The following is a 27630-nucleotide window of genomic DNA, read 5'->3' on the forward strand; positions in this document are numbered from 1 at the left end:
TGTCTGACACAAAACAAATACCATTGTTGATGTTTTTTTTTTAATCTCAGTCTTTATCTGTGACGGATTCACGCTGGTAGGAATGAAAAGAATACTGATGCTTCTCATGCATGTTAAAAAAATTGCATTTGCCACTTCTGTGCTTTAGGCATAGCCCTGTTCTGTGGATTGCACAAGTAATGGCACTATTAGACTTAATTTACTGCCCAAACTAATAACCTGAAATGGAGAGTGTGATGAGAATATTACATACGTGCGAGCACACACACACACACAGACACAGACGTTTACCCAGTGCGGGCCTGCCCATGCTTCCACATCTTCACTCTGACAGTGCTGTGCCCTCAATCAGTTTTAATGCAGCCAAATCAGTCATCCTGTTCAACTCTCCCTCTCTCTGCCACTGTTTTGCACGCATACGCGCTCGCCATCATTCTCAGCCGGTGGTTAAACCTTCTCTTTCTCCCACTTCTGCCATCATCATCTTCCATTTATCCCCTGTCCAAAAATAGACCATTCTCACAGACGTTCTGATTTCCTGTCGGTGGAAAAGCACAGGTGTAACTAATAACATTAATGATGGCTCTGTTCCATTTAAATGTGCCAGTAACCGGTGCCAGTGAGCCAGCATGTACAATATCATCTCTCTGGCAGTGGCACATCGAAATGAAATGCAGCCAGTGTTAATGTTGTTCGTTACACTTCTCTTTGACAAATAAAAGTGGGCGCTTTTTCAATACCTCACTCCCCCCCCCATCCTTTCATTTCATCTATGCTGACCCTCCTCCCAGCTTCAGTAAACTGATCAAGACCTTTGGACACGAGTAAGGTGTCGATCCTGCCTTATCTGGTCATAATCACAGGGACGGGGCACTTATTTTCTTGACAATTGGGCTGCCTATGGCCCTGCTGCAGTAACTGATACCTCAGTCCTCGCAGCTAAAATGCAAATCAGAAAGGGTCCTTGTGCATATGCTAATCTGGTAGTGATGGGAGGGAAGCAATAACAAGGCAGCCTTGGCGGTCAAAATAAAGGCTATGGCACAGTGGAGCCTAAAAGTGACAAGTCACTCTGTCATTCGAGTACTGGATTAGGCCAGAAGGAGAGTACCCAAGTACTAACCAGGTATTTAAAAGGTAAATCAGCAATGAGTCACTTAGGGCATCCTTGATGTGCGTGAGCAGGTGTTCTGCCTTCAACAGATGATGGAGAACACCTGCCGTAAAAGCACTGATTGGGATGTAGCTTGAAGTGCAATGTGCAGCTGCAGCCTTCTGCCCTAAGTGAGCCACTGCTGATTTTAGCCTCTTTAGGAAAGTAGGGAAATGTTGCAGGTGACGACAAAGACTTGGCAGACATATCTAGGTGTTGGCCAACGATGCTTTTACAGAGGATGGAGGCTACTTCATGCCTGGTTGGTTTCTAGGTTTGGAAATGTGCAGGCCCATATAAAACAAACTAGCACTGGACTGGGCTAGGCACATTTCTGACACATTGTTTGTTTTAATTCCTATCCAGCTGTGAGTGAGCATGAGTCTTTCTCTGCTCCACAGTTATGGTTGTGAGGAAACGCACACACACAGATTGCAAACCAAGTACACAGAGGTCATGTTTGTTGTCTGGACACAAACTGTTTGCAGTGTATTTATTTGCCAGCCAGTTAATTCCACAGCTCGTGCTCTGAGGAATACACTGTTGGGTACAATGATTGATCTGTCCTTGTTAGACCTTGCTGTGAGGAAGTTGTAGCTTAGGGTAGACAAGTGGGAAAAATTTTAAATGCACATTTTGTGTTGTGCATTTTATTTGACCACTTTTAACATGCCAGTCTCGCAGTCTTATTCATCATTGTCCGGGCATGTGCCACACTGAATGAGAGACTTAATTTCTTATTAAGATCAACATTTTTTTCCAGGGAGCCAAATAAGCCTTTGAAGTGTTTTCTTTTGTATTGCACTTTGAAGCTGGGACAAATTCAATAGGGTGGAAACATGTGCATTGAGTGTGAAGACGAGGTGCCAGTGAGCTGTGTCGCCGCGTAGCAGCCGCTCTGTCCTCGCCTGAATTCAGCCCAGTCCCTGTGGAGGGACCGAGTTTCATCCAAAGTCCAGTGCATGTTCTGGCCAGGTCCCTCGCTGTGTGGGAGTGTGTGACCGGGGCTGTAAGCTGGATGACACTGTGTGTGTGTGTGTGTATATATGTGTGATATGCATGTTTGGTCATTACCCTTCTAGTCATACTCTGAGGATTTATTATCTGAAATGCAGCAGGAACAAACCCATTAACCTGCTTCGCACCTATATATTATTGTAGCCAATTTACTACAGGCTTAGCTTGGCTGGAAAATTAGAACTGAAGCAAGAAGGTTCAGAGGCAAGAGGTTGGCTGAACTTCCTCTGAACTTGATTTACATAATCACACGCAATTGGACAAGGTTCTGTCAATATGAGCAAGCACATGGTTGCACTGGAGGTCAACATGGCATCCACGAGTGAATCATCTGAAGCACTTATCATTGTGTTATGTTTTATTGACTATGGTATGGATTGTGACATTTTATCGGCAGCCCTGCCACTACACCAAAATATCTGCACATGTCAAGGAAGATAAGGTTTTATCAGTGTGTTTTTAAAGGAAATCACTGCTTGGGTCACACATGTTATCTGTCATCTGACTCTTCCTGTACCTCAGCTCTTGGGGATGCTAACATGAAACAGTGCCAATTTTGCTGGAAACTGCTTCCTCAACTGTGCATTCCCTCTTTTCTCCCTTTCCAGCTCTGCCCAGCTACACTTGTGGTAATCCTGGACAGCTATTGAATGGCCACCAGCAGGGGTCCACTTTCAATATTGGAGACAAAATCCGCTACAGCTGCAGCCCGGGCTACGTGCTAGAGGGACACACCACCCTCTCCTGCCTCGCCACCTCAGCTGGTACAGCCGCCTGGGATTTTCCTCTTCCCTACTGCAGAGGTACGTAAGAAGGACAGTGGCATCATAACATGTGTTTAGGCTAAATCTGTAAATCTTCAAACCAACAATCTTGATCACACCACTGGCTTTGCAGGAACAATATTCCAAACCAAACTGGTTTGACAGCCAGCTCACGGATATGTCGCTGATAATACAATTTATTTTGTTGAGTATTTGCAAAATTTGTTAATTAGATTTAAAAATAGAAAATAAATTCATGTTTTGGTCAAATAAACAGAATAAATGGACCAAGTCTAAAGGACGTGGGGTGCAACAGTGAAACACAAAAGCTTGTGCGCTGTTTTGTCAGTTTGTGTTTGAGAATCAGTTTGCTTTTGAGGAAAAAATAAATAAACCACATCAACCTCGTTTAAATTATGTTTTATTCTCTGTTAATGTGACCCTTGATTGAGCACACACACCCCACCTGTACATGCCTCCCCACAACCTGACGTGGTTTTCTGTGGTTCTACTGATATCTTATTTACCATGGCAGGACCTCATGTGTTAGCTCCCAGTCAGGTGCTTGTGCCAGTTGTCGTTCCCTCAGAGTTAGCAAGCACCCCTGCGGCAGCGACACCTGCCAGTGAGTGTAGTCTGACCCAACATGACACAGTTCTTGAAAATAGTTCACTGTAAGCAAAGGTGATGCTCTTGTGTGTGTATATACAATTTAACAGAATTCATGTTTGCATAACTGTTACATAAACCGCGTCTGCGTTCATGTATGTCCATTTGCTGTCTTGTGTGTGTGTTCCTGTGTATCCATGTGGCCAATAGTTTGTGTCAGTGTGCCTGCTGAGCAGACCGCTGAGACACTGAGCCATCTGCGGCTAGGCCGGGAGTCAGGAAGCCCACATAGGAGCACACATGGCTGGGCACCATGCGCCAGCACAGTCCCCACCCACTCAATCACATACAGACACATGCCTGTACTACGCACCTAAACGAGAAACTGTTCTGTGTGAATTTTGTCATCCCTTCTTTGTCACTTATTGTAGTTCATGCAAGAGAGTGTCAGAAACTCTGCCGCCCCCTTTCCCATTGTTGTTTGCTCTGTAATTCACTTACAATTGGTGTTTAGCCGCAAACTTGGCTCTTTCATTCTCATCCCACATTCCCACCCAGGCTCCATCCTGGATACAAAAAGAAGAAGAAAAAAAAACTGTTCAAGCACTCAAGGATGTGATTATGCCACCTTTTCAGAAGAAATTACACGCCAACAAGTTTTAGAAACTAGCAATTTCCCCTGTGATTAATTGAGGTCTCCCAGCGCCACATAAAAGTCAACGTGTACACCTGAGTGCTCCTTCATAATGCATAAGTGTATTGTTAATGTCACTCCAATTATAGAGCCTGCCCATATGTGCAGGAGCAGAACTCGTGGTTCATTTGGGAGCAGGGGGAACGTTTTGGCACAGACACCATTCTGGACGCAGGAGAGTTCAAACTTGCCAGCATTGTTGGGCCAAAGATGATAGCCAGTCACTGATCAGCTCATATAATGTTAAACAGTTCCTGTTTTGTGCTCATCAATTGGTTTTCCTTGCTGTTACCGGCATCACTGATTCTTTGAGTAACGGTACAAGTGATCTGACATCAATCCATCGTTTCTGACATACTAATGATGTGCTTACGGGCCATACCGTTACTGTTTTCTCATCTCTTACATGAATATGCCTTATGTTTTGTTGCTGCATATTTTTTGCCATGAACAGGCTTATATTGGCAAGTTCTAAATGTCAGTGCAGATACCTACAACATTGCACGCCCACACAACTATTTTTCTCTGGTGTGTGCGCTCAGATTCTTGGCTGTATTCTGACACACGCAGTCCACAGTTAAAAAGTACCAAAGTGCCAAACATGGTAGGGCGAAGCTGCTCCTCTCCATGTCTTATTTCTGAAAATATATGTGATAGTCAGTGGCGAGAAGCAAACATTGTCTGATCTTGTTTGAACTGATCCATGAACACGAATGACATTTACCTGTAAAAAAAAAAAAAAAGAAAAAAGAAAAAAGGGCAGTCATAAATGTTGCAGTTGTTCATAAAACTAGTGAAGTGTAAGACTCAACACTTTCTCTGTCCTCATGTTACCCAGAGCTGCCGTAGATCTAGATGGTGATGGCAATTAATTTATTTTCACCTCTTTTCAAACACCATTTGGAATGTGCAGTGCTAAAGAATGCATTGCTCGAGTCGAGATGTAACCGACTGAGCCTTTTCAAACATATCTTAACAGCACTTTACTGTCTTTTCTGTCAAACCTTGACTCTGGTCAGAATCATATTTGTAATTCACAACACAATTTTTTTCAGGATCAAGATCAACTGTCTCATTTTATCCTGTAAATAAGAATCCACTGTAGTCAATTCAAGATGTCGGCTTGCACCTGTCTGTGTTTGAGTTACCTACATGTGTGGTGTGTATATAATGTGTTATTCATCCGTATGGTGTCCATATGAAATATTCATGCTTTGTGACTTGCATTCGTCGTCAGTGATTTCCACAATGTTGGTTGCCATGACAGTGAGAGGAAGTGAAACAGCTCCTTACACTTATGGAAAACCATGACATCTTAAGTGACAGCCTGAAAATATGTACTGTTGAACCGTGGGAAGCAGTCTGACGTGTACAATTGACTGAGGAAAAAATTGAATAACTTGCATGCACACCTCACAAAGTGAAATATTCAGCGCTTTTATTTTTTATTTTTTTGAGGTTTCTCATGGTCCACAATATGACTAGTTTTAGCTCAGTTGTTGCACAGAGAGCTTACTTAGGCCAGTGGCAGCAAAGAATTCAGTCGGCGAGAGTTAAGGTGAGGGGAGAGTAAAGAGTCGGAGAGTTCCCTTCAAGTGTGAAAAACAGACTTGCGTGGAATATCAATGCACTTCCTCGTCCTTTCTTCTGTCTGCATTCTACTTCCTGTCACTCCCACTGCAACAATCACCTGTCACCCCTCTCTCCGACTCTCCCTTTCTTCATTGTCCACTTTTCTCTCGACCATCCTCGCATGTCACCTGTCATCGCCTTCTCTTCGGCCTTCTGTCGTGGTTTCCCTACCATTGAAGTTCACACCTCACAGGTTTCCGCTCGTCCATACACCCCCTCGCCCTCCCTTGGGGGCTTTGCCGTGGTGACAGCTACGATGGATGATAGACAGAGCCTGATGCTTCTGAGCAAACTCCCTCTCGCTTTAAAATACGGCATACAACTAGCTGGCTGCCCACTATAATGAGCCCCACACCAGTTCAATGCACACACGCACACATTGCAAATAATACTATAGTGAAAGTATCATGTTAAACATCTATTGAGATGTCCCCTCTGTTCTGCACTGTCTGTCTGTTGCAGTAAATAGATCACATTATTCAAAGTTTTAATGAACGTATCAGACGCTGGGCAGGAGAATTATCCTTGCAACACTTTAGATGCATGCTTTATTATTTAATGGTCTCCTGAAAGCCACCGCGAGGAGGGAAGGCTTGCTTTGATTAATACAAATCTGAATTAATCAGAATTTAATCACTTCCCTGCACATTGCATTAAGTTGCATCATGTGGTCTGCCTTGTATCCTGCTGACTGTAAAGGCGCTGTAGGGCATTTTGAAATCCTGTGTCTGCTGCCTCTCTGGCCTTTGGCAAAAATTGCAGACAAAGGAACAATATGCTTTAACTCATTAAGCATTTTAATGGTCCTGAATTTGAAAATATGCAACATGACTTGTTGTGAAAAGATAATGTGTGGCCTACATGACACAGTTTCGAAAAGTTTTTCTTGCTGAATTGCCATGTCTGTGTATATATCCTTTATTTAACCTGGTAAAACTCATTGAGCTTTAAAACTTATATTTCATGTGTGACCTGGCCAAGACATCTGCATCATTGTCAGGAGAACCGCTTAATCATGGTTACAATTATGACAAAAATGTCCTTACGACATTTTGCACATTTAGAGGAATGCTATATTGTTTTTGTATTTCTTTCTTGACTCTCAGTCAAATTAATGTTTTCACATAACATGTTTGATATATAGGATTTCTGGCTTGTATGCCACAACATGAGTCTATTACTTTAAGAGAATGATGCATGATGGGTATTAACAAATTTGAACTGTGCATGCTGGACACACTGAATACCAAGACTGACTTTAACATGTTACCATGTTTTCACTTGACATACACTAGGTGTATCTTAAAATAGATCTATTTTATCAATTTTAATGGCAACTTCTAACAACACTGTCTTGGAAACTAAATAGCAACCAAGTGTGAGAGGGACACTTTGGAAGACTATGGAAAAAAAATCTAAATAAAAAGCTTAAAGACCATGTTTTGATGGTGTCACACCAACCTCAGCATCCATTGTGACTTGTTGAGATATTGACATAGATATTGTCATTAAGTACTCACATGGACAACAACCTTCTTCAAGCTTAATTCTGATCTCAATTTTATGTGGAACTGTATCTTGCTTGGTAGTGTGTGTCCACAAAGACACAGACAAATAGACAGATATTTAAACTTCAAAGTAATCTGCATTTGTGGCCTTTCCATTTACAGTAGTACATTTTGCTGTGATGCCACATAAACACACATACACAGAAACACTCACAAATACAGTGGGAAAAAAAACAAAAAATAAAAATCTGTGATCTTAAAACGAACTGCTTCCAGGAGCTTGTGTATGTGGACAGTGTTTGTCTTCAAAAGGTTTCTATCCAGAACTGCAGTTTCAGAAGGATTGCTCTTATAATTGGTCTCCTATTTGTACCATTCCCAGCTCGGATTTCAGTACCCTCATAGGTCAGACTTGACCTTTATCTGCAGTTAAGCTGCAGTTTATGTGCGTTAGCCTTTTGCTCTCCTCGCTCCAATTGTCCGTACATATTCAAGTATTCCTACATTTTACTGTGGTTACCTATGTTTTATTAAGATCCCTGTTTTGTTGAACCTTTCACAACTTTCTCCTTCCTGCACTCCCTGCAGCGGATGATGGATGTGGAGGGACTCTGCGGGGCCAGAGTGGGGTGATCACCACTCCCAATTACCCAGCTGAGTATAACAACAACGCTGACTGCACCTGGACAGTGCTGGCCGAGCCAGGAGACACCATTGCCCTGGTTTTCTCTGACTTTCAGCTGGAGGACGACTATGACCTGCTGGAGGTCAGCGGCACTGAGGGTTCTTCACAGTGGTGAGTAGTCAGCCAGCAGTCTTTTTGTCCAATGAGAGGGATGAGCATGGGGCAGGGAAGGAGGAGTGTCGCGTTGCACCGCTTGCATTCAGGCACTCTTTCAGAGGAAGGGATGAGCTGGAAGTGGATGAGGGTTTGACAGGGCCTGTGGAGTTGGATCATAGCTACCTCAGAAGTGCTACTGGTGGTGTCTTCAAAAGCAAATGGACGGATAACAGTAATTTATTTGACTCGTGGTTCCTAGCTCTCATTTTACAAACTTAAGTGGGGTGTATCGTGTGTTTTGTGGTTTTACTGTGTAATTTGAACACTCAATCTTCACACACTCTCACTCACTCTCTCAATTACTCAGTCTCACACTAACACACATGCTCAGCTCTAATGATGAAGAGGTAGGATATCCTGGCGTCAATGTGGGTCTCTCACCATCTGTGGCAGCTCCTCCTCTCTCTGACAACTCTCTCAGCTCAGGAAGTAATTAGTGAGCTCGATTACCACCGCCAGCCATATAGTGTTGTTTCACCCACACTCGCACGAATGCAGTACAGTACGTATACGCACAGGTGGACATGCACACAGAAATATTCACACGTTCAACCACATTACCATATATTTGTGCTGGCATTTTAAGAAGTACTGCAAACAGATACACTCTTTCACACTCCCTTTGCAACTTTTTCCCTCCTTCAATTACCACTCGGGGTTAATTTTAGCACGAAAGTGTGCATGGTTTGACTACAGATGGAAAGATTTTCTTATGATAATTCGGGAAAACACAGATTTTTCTTGGGTGAAACAAAAAAAGTTAGGTTTGGTTCCAGTAACGTGTAGGAGAATGTGTGTTTGGTTAAACAAGGTGAGACAGAGGAGACTTTTAAGTTGCAGCCACAGGCAATTGTCAGGAATGGACGAGGGGTAGCGCTGTCTGAGCTATTAAACACTTGAGACAGACACAGATAAGTGTTAAGAGGACTGTTGGTAAAGGAAACAGGTTCAAACAGAATATATGAGAAGTCATCTTAGACTGGGATGGCCCCCTAGAAACTTCACGTCAGCTTCACTCTTTAACTCAGTAGTTAAGCATAAACACTGCCTGAGAAGAATTTGATTGACTGTAAGCGGCATTAAAACTAAGAATTCTGCCTTGATATTTAAGTCTCTTTGAATCTCTGCTTAACCAATGGAGGGTTGATAGCTTCCCAGACTCCCATAGATGACAGCCTGACTCATTTTTCCCATTTAACATTGTCCTAGACTGTGATGTTCTCTCTGTTGTCACGTGGGCTGCCTTAATCTCTGTTAAGTGCATCGTCTTTTGTTTCGGATTGTTGCTGGGGGGCGCCAGCGGTAGTGCACCTATGGCATGGCGGCAGTGTCTTTAAGAACAAGAACAAGAGAAAACAGTGGGAAGTGGGTGACCGGAATGTGGGAAGAAGGGCTATTGGCAGGCGACACATAGAGCAAGTCGCATAGTTGATTGTGCACATTGCAAGGAAATGGCACAAGAGACAGAGGTCACCATGCAGACATTCTGGCTTGCCTCCATTGTTTCAGTCTTTTCTAGTTATGCCAGCTTTGGTTTTACCTACATACCACTCACTTCAGAATTGTTTCTTCAGATCTAATGAGTTTCGAGTACGCAGAGAGCAGTAAAAATATAGAAAGGGAACAATTGGGTCAACCATTAAGGCAGGACCTTTGGGGGAGGTGGGTGAATAAGAAGTGGGGAGACGACTGGAAGAGTTAAAACTTCTCAGCTGGTGGCCAGTTTGAAAGGTCAAGTCAGTGGTTTGATGGTGCTGACCTGAGGCACGTATCCTCTCAGCAAATGGATCAGTGAATCTTCTAGAGAGTGAAGCTTGGTGATTGTGCCTTCTCTCTTTTTCTAATGGAGTCTGTCAGGTCTGTGGGATATATAAAGCTTGAGTTTCTGTCTCTTAGGTCTGCTGTCAACTGGGAATAATGTTTACAATCCAGTTTAAGAATTTTAGGAATTCTAAGATCACCATATAGCCTATTTTCAATACTTTTGAAGATCAAATCTGTGAAGTTAAAATGCAGGAACTTGCTTTTATAATTTCATTGCTGTGGATCATGTTTGTGTTGGCATCCCACCATCCTCTTGGCTGTTTAATTATACATGAGGCGAATGGAGGAGCTTTATTGAGTGATACCTGACAGACAGGTTGAGCAATCCAATAGGAGACGCAAGGCCAGGGATAAGGCTGAAAATCATGCTTCTCTGATTGATCCACACAAGCTCAAACGAAAGCAGGTGAAGTTTGTGTGCTCCCTGTTCCCCTTATTGTGTGTCTGTATATGTGCATTGAGAGGAAGCGAATGGACCAGAATAAACACCATCAATCACCATCAAGGACATCGCCCGCTTGAATATGTTGAATTTGATCTTCCAGTCTTGTTCACTGTACCTCCCGGCGCTTTGATTGGCGGCCCTACAAACTTAGCATTCTGAAAAGGTACCAAGAAATGACAGGCCTGAAGACTGACACCAGGAAGTGAGAGGTGAATTAAATGTGGCAGTGGGAAGGGCTAGTGAAATCTTCAAGTGAATTCCGCCTCCGTTTGGCAGTACCCTGATAGGATGTCTTTGGCGTTGCTTGCCCAGGGGAAACACATTACTCTGCCATTAGACTGTTTGCATCAACATTGATTTTGTTCCTCATCACCATCCACTCTGTGGCAATGTAAACAACGTCTGATGCATGGCAATTGCCAAATCCTCATTCACCCGCTTGCTACTAAGTGGAACTCACTGCTATTTGACTTATAATATTTTTGGTTGCTCAATAGTTTTCCAAAGCGCTGCAATGCATTTTCGTCTACCAGCAGTGCTCCCTTGGGATGTTGAATGCAGCTCCACAGCACCTTGATACTGTAAATAGAGAATACAAAGTGCCTGAATCTGTACTTGAAAGAATTTTGAATATTGGCATTGTTCCCTTGGTTTTATGAATAAAGGCATTCTATTGAAGAAAAAAAATAATTAAAATTAAAATGCCACATCACAGTAAAACGATTTCACCATTTCATGAAAGTGTTACAAAACAAAACTTTGTTTTCATTGATGGTAACTTTTGCAAACTCTGTCTCCCATGAGGTTTTATTTTGTTTCTCTTCTTTTTTCAATGCATCCATCTCTGACAGCTCGTAGCTCCCTGGGTAAATGCAACCTATTTCTTTATGTTAGGAGATCTTAGAGCCCAATGAGTTTTGATCCCCCTAGGTAGCCTCTATCCTTTCTGCTCTTCCTTTTAACCTTACACCCTATGAAATGGAGACACTGACATTTAGCGAGAATATTATCCCTACAGTGCTGATATGTGTCGGCTTGTCACAACCTGGGGAGGGAGCACGTCTCAGTGTATGTGTGTATAAGTACGACAGAAAGAGATAAAGAGTTGTTGGAGGAGAGCACAGAACACTGGATATATATTGATTAGTTGTGAAGTTGACTCACCTGAGAGTGAGTGAACAGCTTTTTAAGTCCGGGGGTTGTTTTCTTTCGTTTCCAATGGGAGTTACAGCAATGTGAGTTATTTTTGTGGAGATAAATACATAAAAGTCTTTTTTTTCTTTTTTTCTTTTTCCATGTCAGGACTCGTGAGACTTAAGTTGGAGTTTACTGCACCGCAAATTCGATTTACCTTAGATTTGTGTGCAGCATTGGGCATGCGGCCATGCAATCATTAAGAGAGTGCATATTAACACATGTATGCAAATGTCTTCATGCCAACTGCTGTTCACCATGGGGGTGATGTATTCGTCTCTCACACTCACCCAGCAGGACTCCACAGCAGCGTCCATCATGTCAAGCTATTGGCTGCCAGAATTAATTCCCTGTTATATAAATTGTCACAGTGAGAGAGTGCATGGAAGTGAGTGATTGTGCAGCGTATCCTAAACATTGTTGACCTGGCAGCACAAGAAGAGGTGGTTGCCCACTTGGGTTCCCCAAGGTTCATTGCTTGAAAGCCCAATTTAAAGCACGAACAGGCGAAGGGGCGGCGATTCTCAGCAAGAGAATACAGGCACAGCCAGCGCATGCAGGGGCATTTAGCATAGATGTGTTTTAAATAGATGCTGTGTGATAGTCGAGGGGGCGAATCTTCTTACTGTGAATGCACTTTTCATCCATTTCTTATGCTGTGGCCTGTTTCTCTCATCGGCTGTTGGGAGTAAAGAAAGCGTTTTGCTTAGCAGCTTTACTCTTAATTCACCGCAACATCACTAGTCTGGTCACGTCACTCTGGCATTTCTTTCCCCTTCATCATCTCCCTCTGTCTTTCTCAGTCAGTCCCTCTCTCTCTCTCTTTCCCTGCTATGTAGGTATCATAAAGCGCCTGATTGGATAGTTCTGTCTCATTGTCTAATGAAAGTCTATCGACTCTCATGATACTTTCTGTTGTGATTCGCCCTAAGTGCTGCTGTCATCATAAAAGCCCTCATACACATTATCCAAAACAAAACGAACAACATGCAGCAGAGATTTGAGAGTTTTAAAATGCAGCTGAAGGTATTCATGTCAGAAGATTAGCTTTTGATTTGTGCAAACACTGTTGACTCACATATTCCCCAATCATCTATTGCACAGTGCATATCTGAGAGCCCCAAACTACTTTCCTCTAAGTTTTAGAATCAGGAAAGCTCACATGGAAATAAACATTGGCTCAGATGTCTCCTGTCTGATAGAAAAGCCCTGATGCTTGTCAACGATCATCACGTCAGTGACAATGGAAAAAAAAAGGCCCCAAGTCATGCTGTGAGGGGGTTAAATATATCAGCCACACCTATCAAACTTTCTTATCTTGCTGCATTTAGTTCTGTTAGTCTTACATATGCTTTCATTCTGCCAACACATCTATCTTTTAACCTTCCACTACTCTCCTCCCTTTGAATAACTTCAGACATGCAGCCTACAGATCAGTTGTGCAAGTCTTATTATATCTCAAAGTGGACATATGAATAATAGAGGTTTTGGAAGACAGTAATCCATTTACTCTCCAGGATATATTTCAAAGATTTGAGATAGACTTAATCATGAAGTTGTGGTGGTATTGTGTGTTATTTTATATACATTCTATATAAGATGATGGATTAAGCTGCCACTAAGCTTCTTCGGAAATGTTTGTCATATGGTGAAATGGCTTTAGAAATCTCCTCCCTGAATGTCTTTTTTCCCCCATTCTGCAGTTTTTTTTTCTTTTACATTGTTAGCTAACATCCAAAAGCATAGCTGGCTTATTAGGCTTTGCTCGACCAGTGAATCAATAGTAATCGTTGCCAGCCGCCTCCACAACGGATCCTCAAAGTCTGTTTGTCTGTACTTGGTTGTGGACTCAATCTGCAACGTGACATCGATCAAAACAGCATTTATGATGAATTTGGAGCAAGCCGCCAAGAAATTCTCCAGCGGAACATTATCTCTAGCACCTGGTGCCTGGTGCCATGCTGCAGATTGGCTCACCCAAGCACTCTGCACTGTGCTACTCACTCTGTCACATTGCTCTGGCTAAGAGCTGCCGAGAGGAGAGGGGATTTTCAGGGCAAGGAGCAAGGTTGACAAATAATGGGCCAAAGCTTGCCCACATAATCTGTGGACCTTACAGGTTTTGTCAAGGTGACCCATGTTTCAGCTGTACTGTCAGTTTCCATAGCGAGTGGGAAGACGATATGTATCTTTAATTGTCATTGATCATCTGTGTTATGCTTAATAACAGCAGACGCGGCAATTTGCAAGGCAATATTTATACTAACCCACAAGCTGGCTCCCTTAAGGAAAGGAGCCTGAATCACAGTGTGTCTGTGTAAGCATGTCTAGCCATGTGTTACCACACCCCCCCTCCATTCCAGTGACACCCAAGAACAAGCAGAGGTCGGAGGTAATGGGCTAGATCACTGTGCACTGGCTGGATGTCTTTTTAGTTGTTTTTACTAAGCACTGCACCGTCGGGATCCAATCTGTGGCTTTTAACGGCCCCACAGATGCAATAATAGCTTATGATTTGTACACAGACTTGTGTTTTGAGTTTCGCACATTGGCACCCTGGGCCATTAAATGGATTGGAGGCTTTTTTTGAGAGACGTTCTTTCATTTATGCAAGAAAAAAAAAGCCCCATAACTCAGTATCCACTGTTCTGTTGTACTTTTACGACAACAAACAAAATGTACCTGCTAATAATCCTCTTATCCAAGTGTCTTTTCTCTTTTTATCTCTTATCCCCTGAACTATGTTTATCATATTTACTTACAGTGTTTCTATCCCTACATATATGTGTATATTAAACAGTGAAATTTCAATATTGTGTCTGTTGGCTCGCGACCAATTATATTTGGCCCACCTCTTGCCCACTGTATAATTTTTTCCCCCACCGTCAGTGCTCAGAATCAGCGTTCATTTGCTGCTCTTGCTCTCATTAAATACCATTTATTGGTGCACTTCCACTCCTGACCAGAGAATAACATTGTGATACATTGATGGCAGGGTGGCGCTGTTGAGCTCCTGCCAGCTCAACTCCTGTGAGGCAAACAAGACCAGCAGCGAGTGAGAGGATGCAGATGGAGCGTGTTAGGCAGTGGCACGCAGACAAACAGAAATTCAAAAAAAGATGGTTAAACGATTATCTTTTTACCAAGGTCGATTCCATCGCAGAGTATGTTGTATGATTGAAGTCTGTGTGATCAGTGGGGGAAGATTTGTCCTGTACAGCGTTTAATTTTGGGCATGTTTTATCCCATGTTACTTAGTTTATTGCACTAAATGTTTTTGTATTTGAGTATATATCCCCAAGGACTAGTAATGTTCCGTGTCTGTTTTCAAATATTTCTTCAATTATTTTCTTATTTAAAGAAGCCAGATAGATGTTCAGTAATTTTTTGAAGTTAAATGTGAAGCACGATTACCAGTGTCATTCATCTTTCAAAATTATTTTGTGATAGTATTTGTTTTGCACATGCATGCTGCATTTACCCATATTTAACTTAATGCACTGCAAAATTAACAGTCGTGACCCATGACCCTTCCCTGAGTTTAATTTTGGCTCCCCTGATCCACAGATTCAGTGCCACTTGAACACCCCTTGCCACTTGTTGTGTGTTTTACATCTGCCCCTGTTGTCTTCCATCCTACTGCCTACTGCCATTATTGCTGTTGTCCATGATAATCGCGATGTGAAAATCTGAGCCCTAATAAATAAAAGTGTGTGCGTGTCTCTATATATATATAATTAGGTTGGGCTGATGCCTCCCAGCAAGAAGGTCTGGGTTCGAGTCCAGCTCGGACCTTTCTGGGTGGAGTTTGCATGTTCTCCCTGTGTCTGCGTGGGTTTTCTCTGGGTACTCTGGTTTCCTCCCACCTCCAAAGACGTGCTCATTAAGCTAATTGGTGACTCTAAATTGACCCTAGGTGTGTGTGTGAGTGCGAATGGTTGTTTATCTCTGTATTAGCCCTCCAGTAGGGTGTACCCTGCCTCTTGCCCACTGACAGCTGGGATAGGCTCCAGCACCCCCCGCGACCTTAGTGAAGATATATATAGTTAGGAAGGTGTAGTAATACTGTATGTGCTTGGCTCTGACAGTCAAACAATCAATGTAGTCACAACTGCAATTAATCCCTTGTTGTTTTCTGTGTCTATCTTCTGTCATTCTTGTCAAAACAGTTGTTATGTTTGTTCTTCAGCTTCCACTGATGTTTCAGCACAGCCTACTTTGATCCCTTCAATCACTCCCTGGGTCAAGTACGAATACCCTAAAGAAGGATGGCTTGCTTCAGAGCCTTTATTTGTTACACCAAGATCAAAAGAGAGTATTGGCTCTATGGAAATTGATTCTGACGAACTTGCTTGGTCAACATCATCGTTTTCAGCCAGATTTTTGTACCTCAAACTCCCTGATGCATCCTGATAGCCTTGTAGTTTGAGTACATACCATGCTCATGCAACATACACATAATCACGGCGCCACACTAAACGTCACAGAGCAGTGAGGAACATCACAACAGTTAATGAATCATTCCAAATAATTAGTCCAGATTGAGAGAAAAAAAGAACAGGCAGAACCAAGAGGAGAGGCATAGATGGAATGCTACATATGAAATTGATTGGTCAAGAGCACTGTGCACTCAGTGGTCTGTGGTAGAGGACACCGGGAACGGCAATTAGATTGTAAAAGCAGAGCAGAGAGGACGAGTACGGACAGTCATTTAATGCAAAGTCATTCCCTAATATCTGGTTGTGTGTAGGCATACTGCACGCACACTTGACAGGGTCCTGTTATACTGAAGACATGTACAACAAGTCGTTTTAGTTTTAGACTGAAATTCTAAATTTATATTCTGAGTTAGAATAAAACCCTTGAGTACAGGGTTAGCTCTAAGAGCTGTTAGACAGGATTGACTGAGGTTGTTTCAACACCACTTGTTCTTGTTAAGACAAAAAAGATAAATGTGTTACTAAATGACATTTAAGGTGAGTCTTTGTTTCCGCCCTGTTTCTAACCCTCGCCTTTTCACCGATGCAAATATAACAACAAAGAACACACACACACGTATGTGGCCTCTGCTTTGAAAAAAAGAGCCTTTCTGACAAGTAATTTAACATGACAACATCAGCCAGGGGCATCGAATAATTCCCCGTGTTTTCAATGCAAATCAGCTTGCTTTTGTTGAATCAAGCGTCATTGTGTTGATGCTATTGGAGTGATCTGCAGTTTGCACACAACAGTGCTTGTTTTACTAAATCCCTGAAACAGCTCTCTGGAAACCATTACAATTCTCTCAAAACTTACAATTTTGAGAGAATTCAGGGGCATGTGTAGTGTCATTCAAGCTCTAACTAGATATCAGATATCTACCTAACATTTGGGAAGCCATCCCTCAGAGTGAAGGTTCTGTTGTGATCACAGCTTAATTCGTAACCATAAAATACTTGGAAAGCTCATGTTTGTGGTTCGTAATGAAAGAAGAAAAGGGGGATCAGGAGAGGAAAATGAGGGAGGCTGCAAGGTGAACTAAAGCAAGGACGTGCTCAATGGATTGGAGTGTAATATATCTTAATGTTCTTTGGGACAGCAGGGCAGGTTGCACGTGTGTGTGCATGTGGGAGTTTGTACAGTGAGCATGTCCCTGCCTCTCATCTGCCTCTACTGTGAATGTGTTTGTGTGAGTGGCGTTGAAACGCCCCTCCTCTTCCCATTCATCAGATAGAGGCTGCCTTTTTGTATGAGGTGACACTAGGCCAACCTGAATATATTTACAGAGGAACCTTTATGAACTCTTGCGAACGTGCCTCGACCGGCAATTACAGGCGGCATGGCAGCGAGCCTCCATAAAAACTCTTCTCAACTGCATCAATAAACGCGAGGAGGCAAAGGGTGACGGGCAGTGTCGGAATTCACCGTAAGAATGCCAAAGTGGTACTGTCAAACCTGCAGAGGAGAAGTCAGCGCCAGAACATTCTTATTCAAGTTTGAATAGTTGCAGAAATAGACCTTTTTCACTGCAGACTCACTGCAGACATCTTGACAGGTCACACTAGAGAATGCACTGGTCTTTTAAGGGTGGATAAGCTTCACTTAATAGACGTGCATCACTTCTATGGCATAGATACAACAGCGTAGTGTGACATGAACCTCTCCAGAAATACATCACTACACATTGCGTCTGAAATGCATTTCCTTCTTCACGTATCTCAGTGACCAGACAAACTCTTGCTCTTTTTGTCTCCTACAAACCCTCTGCCCAGTGGTTTTCACTGTTTTCCCTGTTGGTCAGGCTTCTTACAGTACAAAACTAAATTTTACTTTAAATTTTGCACGTTCCCTGTTTTTATCCTCCCCCTGCTTTCAGTTGAAACATGATAGCTTAAGGTGCAGGAGCGCTACGCTCACTTTCCCGGCGCGTCAGAACATATTCTTCGGCAAGGACAGCTGCAGCAGTCACAGTTTAACTTTTCTGTTCGTTAATATAAGTGCAGAATTTTTCAGTTGCAGCAATTTCAGTAAGTTTAAGTCCTGATCGATATTTATCAGCCCTGACTCCAACATGAGCCGCTCACTTGCTGTCAATTTTGTGTGAACACACAATGAGAACAACACAACTGACTAGTTGCGGTTTAGTGACCTTGAGGACAGAACACAAGTGTAAATGCTTCTGCTGCATGGACGTGTTGTGTTGAAGTCTTGGGGGTGGATAGAAGACTTCTATTTTTTATTTTGCTGACATTACATTTAAGTAACTAATATTATTTGGCTTATATTTTAACAAAGTTTGGAATCTTCCTGATTTATTTGTCTGGGGGAAAATGGCTGTTTAGTGTCTGGATGTTTTGCAAGATATCTGTTTTGTTTAAAAGTTGTTCCAGTATTTAGTTTGGGGTTTGCAGGACAATGTAATCAGACACATGATCAAATTCACTGCTCCTGTTGGAGTGTATAGACTCAGGGACTGCCACTAGTCTCCTAAAGAAGGGGAGCAGTGGTGAAAGCCATGTGACACAGATGCAGTAAGTGACTGCTAAGCTGACCATCAGTTTTGTGATAATGATATCATTTTGGTGAGCTTGTCTTACTTTATGTTTGACTGAAACAATATGTAACCTATACGTATCAATTTATTAAATTTCCAATTACAAGAAACCTATTAACCTGCTGTGATGTTATAATAACTTCTAACATTAAGGATTAAAAAATAAATTAAATTATGCTTTCAGAAGTTTTATTGTATTGTAGGAAGACTATTAATGTAGTATTATGTAAGTCTCATTTTATGATATTGTTCAGAGTTCACAAGTTAGTGCCAAGTTGTGGACATAGTGGAATAAGTTATATAAGTTATGAACCTGCGTCATATTCTTTTCTTTCTTTCTTTCCTTTTTTTTTTTAATAACGGTTTATACTCATTGCAGACGCGACTCTTCCTTCCTCAGGGGTTAAGTCAAAGCTAAAGCGATACCGTGGTTATGTGATCCATTAGACCCCCTCTGTAAGTGGGTTTTTGCTTTGCTAGAGATTTTTGGAGAGTGCCAGAGAGGTGTCAGCATCATATTGATCCCACAGCACTGCAATCTTTCTTAATCCCACTTTCCCAACAGGCAGAATGAGACAGAAGCAAAGACAGAGAGACAGGCAAAAAACTTTTATCTTGACAAAGCTCTAATATATCTTTGATGGCAGGACTTTGCAAGCGAGTGCATTTTCAACAAATTATTGGTTGTGGCTCCAGTAACGAAGAGTTCCAAGCTTATTCATCTGATGATGTTGCGAAGATAACATACAGTCAAGCACACAGACAGATACGCCCTGCGTGAGGGAATGCTTGCGTACCTTGTTGCACAATGCATCAGCTTAATGTGCGGCTCATTTACTACTGACATTGCACCTCTCTGTCTTTTTTGACACAGAGGCTGCCTGCCTGCCACCCTTCCTCTTTTTTTAATTAGATGCTCTGATTAGAGAGCATTGATGAGGTTTGGGCATGGTGCAAAAAGGAAAAAAAATAATTAAAATAAGGATTAGTCTGGTCTGGGGCTCATGCAGACAGAATTAACGTCTGGTGCTCCCTCCCTCCCTCCCTCTATCACTTGGAAATCAGTGTTGCTAATATCACAGTGTTATTAGCTGCACTATCCTCCCCAACAGTGTGATAACGGAGGATTACTGAAGGTGCCGTGGCTAGTGAACCAGGAAAAAACAGCGTGATTTGTCTTAGCATGCCTAATTAGTGCACTGTTTGCATGGAAGATATGGATCAGGGATAAAGCTGATCCTTTGACAGAAGGCCAGCTTTGGAGGCTACATTGTAGCTCAATATAAAAACACACGTATAAACATGCAGGGAAGTTGCTACCTTGTGCATATGCATAAATACACAAACACTGCATCAAATGATATGTTTAGTACAGTGAGAGTAAGGGGGAGTAGTCAAGACTGAAGGTCAGCACCCAAACAACGATATGACATTCCCCTCTCTGATTGTTCCCACTGCCGTTGACTGTCGTGATGATATGTTTCTGGTGTGCCATGGGTGTAGGATAATGGAGGACTCTCAACACTGTGTGCTTTCTTTTGAATGATGTCTCTGAGAAGTAATAGTGTGGACTTCCTCTGATAACTACATACTGCATACTCAGGGACTTTTTAAGATAATGTTAAGAGCTGTTGTTTGCTCTGCTAACATTTTGTCATCCCTTAGTGGCTTTGAATAAAATTGTTCATTCATTCATTATTCAACAGCGCTGCTAGTGTTTGCATGTTTTTTCTTCCAAACAATTGTTGTGTCACTCAGGGTCACTCTTGTGCTGGGATGTACCCACGCAGGTGGTACTTTCTTCCATAGTTCCTGCAGTCTGAAAGCACCTTATTTGATATTTAGTGTGAACGGCTGAGCCCTAAGAACTGTATGATTGTTCTCAGTTTCTGCAGTCTAGACTCACAAAAAAGCTGGTACTTTTTCAAATGTTTATTGGAAGTATGAAATAGTTGACGCGTTCCACAAACGCCTTATTTGACTTAATGTACGAATGTGTGAGTAAACACTAACCGCCATCTTCCCACTCTCATCTCCCATCGGATTCTGTGCTTAATTTTACATCTTTTTAATCTTCTAACTAACGCATGTACAGCTTTATATCTGAGTGAACTTGATAACTATTATAAAAAATAAAAAAATAATTATATAAAAATTAGTTCTTTCATTTAAGAAAACGTTGGTGGTGAAATGACCTCATTAGCTACAGTTGGTACACCATACAGAACAATGCAGGTAGGACAATGATATCTCTTTGAAATATCATTGGCTGATTTGTGCAGTTAAAAAAAAGAGCTATTGTGAAACTACCAGGTCAGCATAAACTGGTGTTGCTGCTCCTGCATTACATCCATTGTATTCATAATTAGTCCCAGTAATGTCACTGAGCCTAGCTGATGGATAATTACCTGCAACATGAGAATAAACTTTTGGATTCCTGTCCTTGGTTAGAAATTCACTTTGCAGTGTAAATTAAACACAGGTCAGAACTTAAATGTGGCTTCCCTGATCAGAATAAAAGTAGTACTTATTTAAAGAAAAAATTTCGCCGGATTAATGCCTCTGTATAACCTCTGACTCAGAGAGCTGTGTCCTTTCTTTATTCTTCTTGTCTGAATTGACTTTGCTTGAAATGCTTGATTTTGTTCAAAGAGCTTTAACTTTGAATGGTGCTGTATGTTTATTAGGGTTTTCCATGCGATGTTGATACTATGGAGTATAATTTACTTCACCATGGCCTCATAATGAAACGCAAATATTTTTGCGTATTTCGGCAATGTTGTGCTTGTGTGTGTGTGTGTTTTTCCTGTTGCTCTTGAAGTAATCTCCCCCTCCCTCCCCTCTCCAAAGCCGCGTCCCTCCAGCCTCTGCAAACACACCAGTCGCTCACTGGTTCTGTTCTGAATTTAACGTGATGGAGAAAACACTATGGTCAAGTCATGTAGTATGTGAAGCTATTGTGCAGTAACAGCCTGCACAGGCTGCTGCTATTTGTTGCTAAATCATGATCTTATTCTGTGTGCCAATAACTGTATTGCTGTGGGAGTGTTCTGCCATAGGGAGGGAATGGGGGGGTCAGCCATCGAGGATGCTAGATAGCAGCTGATAGCAGGTAGCAGATATAGTTTGTCCCTTGTTGGCATCTTTCTGTTTCTTTCTTTTTATTCATTGTGCTTGTCTTTCTTTGGACTTTCCTTCTGTTTGTTGTCTTATTTTCCAGTTCATTAGATCAGTTCATTATCAGCGTGTGCTTGATAGGACCGTGATCCCTAATTGGACTGATGCAAGCCATTGCATTTTATATGGTGTGTTATTCATTGAATTATATTAATGTTTCAAGTTTCTTGATGCGTCCTTTGTCAAACACATTTGCAATTTTATATATTATAAGTGAAGTGCAGCACTGCTATCAGTGTTATGGGTTTATTACACTTGTCACAACCTTGCCCAGTCATGCAGTCTATGTTATTCACTAGATTCTTTTAAGGTATGATCAACATATTCCCAGTTGCGAATTCATTTGAAAAAATACAACAAAAACATAACAGTAATACATTTAAAGAAACTGGAAGATGAAAAAACTGCAGTATTATCCCTTCACCATTCATCTTTTCTTCTTTCGCCCCTGTGCCATGTTCTTGGTTCTAACACTTGGCCCGGTTAGGGCTTGGCAGATTAGCTCAGGCTTTAGCCGTGGTCCTGACATCAAAGGTGCAAGGAGAGAGAGGGGAGAACAGCAGAGAAGCAGAGTCAGGGGACAGCAAATATTGGCACCATTATGGAAGAGTGAGGGGAGGACACGGAACAAGGCTGAGCAAGAGATGTGGAGGAGGAAGGGCCCCAGAAGCAGTGGGGCAGCTGAAACTGAGAGACGGCTAAACATTAGTAAAAGCCAAGCAGACTGTACAGAGAGAATTAATGGGCACAGCTATTCAGATCAGACCAAGGTCAAACAGCATTTGTGCAACTACATTTAATTTCTTATTTTCCCGTAGCTTATGGATGGGATTGATTTTTTTTTTCATCTAATAACACCAAAAAATCGAATAACAATTCCAAGAATATAACTAAAAATTGGCTCAGTAAAATGAGTAAAATGTTTTTTTTGGTGAAGCAAAAGCACATGGTCATGAACAAATCATGGTCAGAGAGCATTTTGTTCCTCGGCTTTTCAAACATCGTGGGTGCGTGATATTGCTGACTGGATACCGTACAATTCCAAAGCAGCGTGATATAACACTGCATTGCAATCCACATCTGTTTTCTGGCATAAAACAACGTGTAAGCTGAGTGCCCCTGCAGACATGATGCTCTAACAAATGCCATGCTGAGGTCGCAGGATCCTTAATTGGTCTGGCAGGTTGCATTCAAGGTAAACCATTCTGCTACCACAGGAAAGACAATGTAAACCTCTTGAATGGGAATATAGCTTTACTTTATGGCTATGCCTGGCATACATTGAATCAGTAAGATGACAACAGCAGTAACTGAGATTCAGTTATGTCTCGTAACAGCAACAAAGGGTCTTTGTAAGAGCCAGTAGTGCATCATACACTATATAAATGTACCTTACAATGTACCTTACCTTACATATGTACTCAAACCATGTCCATGTAAATGTCAAAGCGGTTTCATCTTCTTCTGTTTTAAGGGTAGTTGACTAGCGTCAAAATGGACAAAATTTAAGTAATTCAATCTAAAATGTGTAAATTGTGTAATGTGGATGTTTTGTGAGGTGGTAGTAAGAGATTATCACTCAGTACCACCCAAAAAAAAAAAAAAAAAAGCACACACGAACGCTAGCAAGCAAGACAAGAAAAGGCTTTATGAATCCGCAGGAGAAGAAGAGATTTTTTCCTGATCGGCCAATACTGAATAATAAAAGATCGATACAGGATCGGTAGCAAAAACTAGCATATTTTTTTCTGGCACATGGTTCTTACCTCTCTAATCTGTGTTTATCGGGTGTCACTGTGCACCAGGACCCAAGTTGTTTCAACAGTAAGGCTGTTAAAAGTACTTTATTTTTGCACTGCACGAGTCCTCACTGAATATGGGCAGTGGATGATAGTCACTCGCAGCAGTCATCCTTCCCTGAGGCAGCACTCCCACTGCCAACCAGGTGTGTGTTCACAGAAGTGGTGAATTTGAGGCTAATTATCAAGTACACTCTGCTGCACAGGGAGCTTTGTGGTAGATCCCAGGACAGAAACACACAAGGATTCCAGCGCACACAGTGATGATGATACATTTGTAGTGGGATGATATTTGCACGCTCTTAGACAGGGCATTAAAGTCACACTGTTTATATTTCTGTAGCGAAGTGGAAGTGAGTCCAGTGAGAATTTTTGTATTGTGTGTTTTTTTTTTTTTTTTTTTTTAAATCAAAATAAGAAAGGGAGGAATAATTTCAAATGTAATCTCACAGCCCCCATTTTATTTCCTTTTTGTTCTTTGTTCTGTCTCTGTGCTCCTTCTTGCTAGCACACATTCCATTAAATATAGATTCTCATATTTTGATTGTGACTGCAAGTGAATGCCATTGATTTTACTTTTAACCACAATGTAAGTTCCCTGCCATTATAATACAGTATCTGTCAATGCTGGTTAATGATGTGCATTGGGTATGACTTCTGGGATGTCATTTACAAATGGAACATTAGTCATTGTTCAGTCAATGGTTGCCATGGTTGGGGAAAAAGCAGTCTGGAAATGGTATTTCTGTATACTCGACAGACCTTGTTTGCTGTTTTGTGTCCTCACATAATTGTTTAAAAATAGAAATATAATATGTGCGAAAGATTCCATCCAGACATATTCCAAGAATTATAAAAATACTCTTCTTTGTATGTTGTTTTTGTGTTGGGAATTTTGTTTTAATCCTTTCAATACAAACCTTCAGCCTCACTGAAATATTAAGCAATATGCAAATATTTTTCACCGCCAAAGTTTAACTCTATGTAAGTGCCCTTTTGGACCACGAAGTAGCTGTGATTGTTGACTGGTTATAAAGATCACGAACACTCTGTGACATCACTCAGAGCCTCCTGGAAGAGATGTTTTAAAGATCAGTCTGGTTGCTCCAGCCGTGTTCCTCCCGCCTGCCTCCATCTCCTCAGATAATTACACAATGGACAAAGATGTGGAGTGTGAGTGGTAGGTAGACAGCTAGAGACCTCAGGAAAAGTCTCTTTGTATCAGGCTGTAAACGTGTTTATTTCTGCCATAAAGTTGGGCATTTAAACGAAACGGTCTACAAGATTGACTTACTTTTGTAGCCAGCCTCAACTGGCCATTTGAGGAGCTGCACATTTTGATCACAAAATAAAAGTCCTTCTCACAAATACTTCCCTTAAACTCAGGTTTTAGGTAAGTTTAAAGTTTAAAGAGAAGAAACAATACAACAAGAGACAGAACTACGGATTTCAATATAAACATGTCTTTGAAATCATCTACACGCCTACACATTACAAAATAAGCTAAATAATTAGGTGATGGTACATGATGGTACACTCCAAGCAATTTGTGCTGTGATGAACATCTAACAACACTTATCCTTTCCTTGATCAAATGAGTAATAAAAGCCAAAGCCTATTCTATATTCAGTATATATTCGGTCATTATAGTAGCCTACACATATGTAATGTTTTTATTTTATTAAAGTGCTATCATTTCCAGCGGGTTGTTGAATTATTAACACGCTTCAGCTCAACTTACATTTTCAATCAATTCCTTGGCCGCTGCTTCATGCAATCAGCAAGAAAGGCACACAGCCTCAGGATAGTGGTGAATTTTTCCACAACTGGTAATCGAATCAAACATTGATTTGAACATAAAACGTAACTTGATTGAACAGCAGTGAACAATCTAAGAGAAGTAACACTGATCAAAACAATGAGTGGAAATAGAACGGAGTGAATAGCAAGTAATTTCAGTTCCTGTGCCTCCATATTCCTATTTATGCTGCTCAATCTTCTGTGAGAGTAAGGTGCTCATATATTTCACCATAGTCCGTTTAAGACTATAATCCGTCTTTACAAGATCCAAAGTCCATTATTTGCACAGACAGAGTCCATGTTCCTTTTGGGGCAATTGTTTTAAGAAAAATGTAGCGAATTAACTCAAATTAACCAGAAAAACGGATAAAAACTACCAATAAACATTGAAATTATCTTAAATTACAGCAAGTGTCTGGCCACAGTGACATCAAACACAAGGTCTCTGTCAAAGCTATTGTAATCACATGTACTGTGATGGGATGGAGGGTTACTCATGTTTTTGATTACAGTTAAACATACTTACTGTACTGTTTACTAGGTGTGTCTGTGGACTGGATTGTTGTACAGTCCTGTCTTTTTAATGATAGGCGTGAAGGTTCAGCTTAAGGCTGAATTTAAGTGTAGGTGGTAAGTCATCAAGAATACACAACATAAAATGACAATCAAAAAATTAAAAAAATCTTTGTGACAACATGAAACGTGACTTGTCATGGCAACAGACTGCGTTGAACATTCAGTGTAATACTAATTATGTCAAAGCCACTCCATTCACACGTCCACCCCCTCGTGTTTGGGATCCACTGTTAATAAGAGAGAAATTATCAACTGTGTCATCATTGTCGTGTCATTAGTCTACTCCTGTCCCAATTAACTGATGTCGCAGCTGTAATACTTACTACGGTGTTATACTGTTTTGACTTTTGGTATCAGTTGCTGTGCAGTTTTAGTGTACCAACTGTAGAGGTCCAGATGTTTCACTATGACCACCAAACGATGACCACCAAAGATGACTCTCACCAAACACCTACTATGGCTGCAATCTATAGCTGTACCTGTTAATGCATTTAAAAAAATGTAAATTTAAAAATTTAAAATGTGCCTGTAGGATGATGGGCAGGTGCTAACTCAATACAGAGGTTCAGGGAGATGATTGGAATCAGACTTTCATAGACTCTATTTCAATAATTATCCGTTTTCAGTCAAGCTGAAACATGGACTACTCAGGCAGATTTGCCTTCTTTGGTGATTCTGCTTCTGTTGATGTCTTTGTGTTGATTCAAACTTGAAGTTCATACACTTCTTCTTTTTATTCTCAAGGACAGTCTTAGAAATGAACAGAGTGACTAATCTGTCAGCCCTTTACTAAGGCTCTTGTAAGTATTTCCAAATTGTGATTGTTAGACTGCATATTCTGATATTCTGTAAAGTATAATGTTCGGTGCACTCTCAGTAGGAGATGTACAAAAGGTTCTTGTGGGGAAGAGGATGGGCAGTGTCTTGATTTGTGAGCATTCAAACACAAGTGTTGCAGAGGGCCACAAAGGTTTGGTGTACTCTGCCCGTGGTAATAAAAGCAGCTCTTGTCTTTATTTGAACAACTGCTCTTTTTACACTCTTCACTGCATTTGCTTTACCCACTTAGAGTGGTTTGAACTTTGTTTTGCAGTTATGGAAAATAAGCTCCCCCTAGCCTATCCCCCTCCAGCTTTTTTTTTCTTTCACCTCACCCGTTTCAATTCTTCGTTCTGCCTGGCGTGCTCACTTCCAGCTGGCTCGCATGCTGCTTATTAATGTGTTCATAATCACCACATAGATGGATTAATACCAGTCATTTAACATGGTTAAACCTGCCACGGAGTGTGTGGTTTAGCAGCTTTGCAAACCTTTGTGTCTGTGACTACAGTCATAGTTGAACTTGCTACATATCAAATAAATGATTTATGTATTTTAAGGGAAATCTTATTACTTTACAATACAGTTGCAATTTTTGTCCTTTAGAATTTCCCCTGGGACTGACAGAGATCACCTGTAAAGTGACAGAACATTTTTTATTTTTATTTATGGCATTTAAAAGAGGGAAGTTGTGCTTTATCACTCACTCTGTGCTTTATCTTTTTATAATGGCCTACAGTATATT

General features: G+C 41.3%; 1 protein-coding gene across 1 annotated transcript in view; it reads left to right on the forward strand.

Annotated features, from left to right (window-relative positions):
* The window catches only part of csmd2 (CUB and Sushi multiple domains 2), a 236551-nt gene that overhangs the window by 69903 nt on the left and 139018 nt on the right, over positions 1-27630 (forward strand). Inside the window, exons 4-5 of the mRNA XM_047605624.1 lie at positions 2779-2973; positions 7966-8173. Of these exons, the coding sequence (XP_047461580.1) occupies positions 2779-2973; positions 7966-8173 (403 nt within the window). The remainder of the gene's footprint in view (positions 1-2778; positions 2974-7965; positions 8174-27630) is intronic.

This window comes from Mugil cephalus, chromosome 14 (genome assembly GCF_022458985.1).
Source record: "Mugil cephalus isolate CIBA_MC_2020 chromosome 14, CIBA_Mcephalus_1.1, whole genome shotgun sequence".
Lineage (NCBI taxonomy): Eukaryota > Metazoa > Chordata > Actinopteri > Mugiliformes > Mugilidae > Mugil > Mugil cephalus.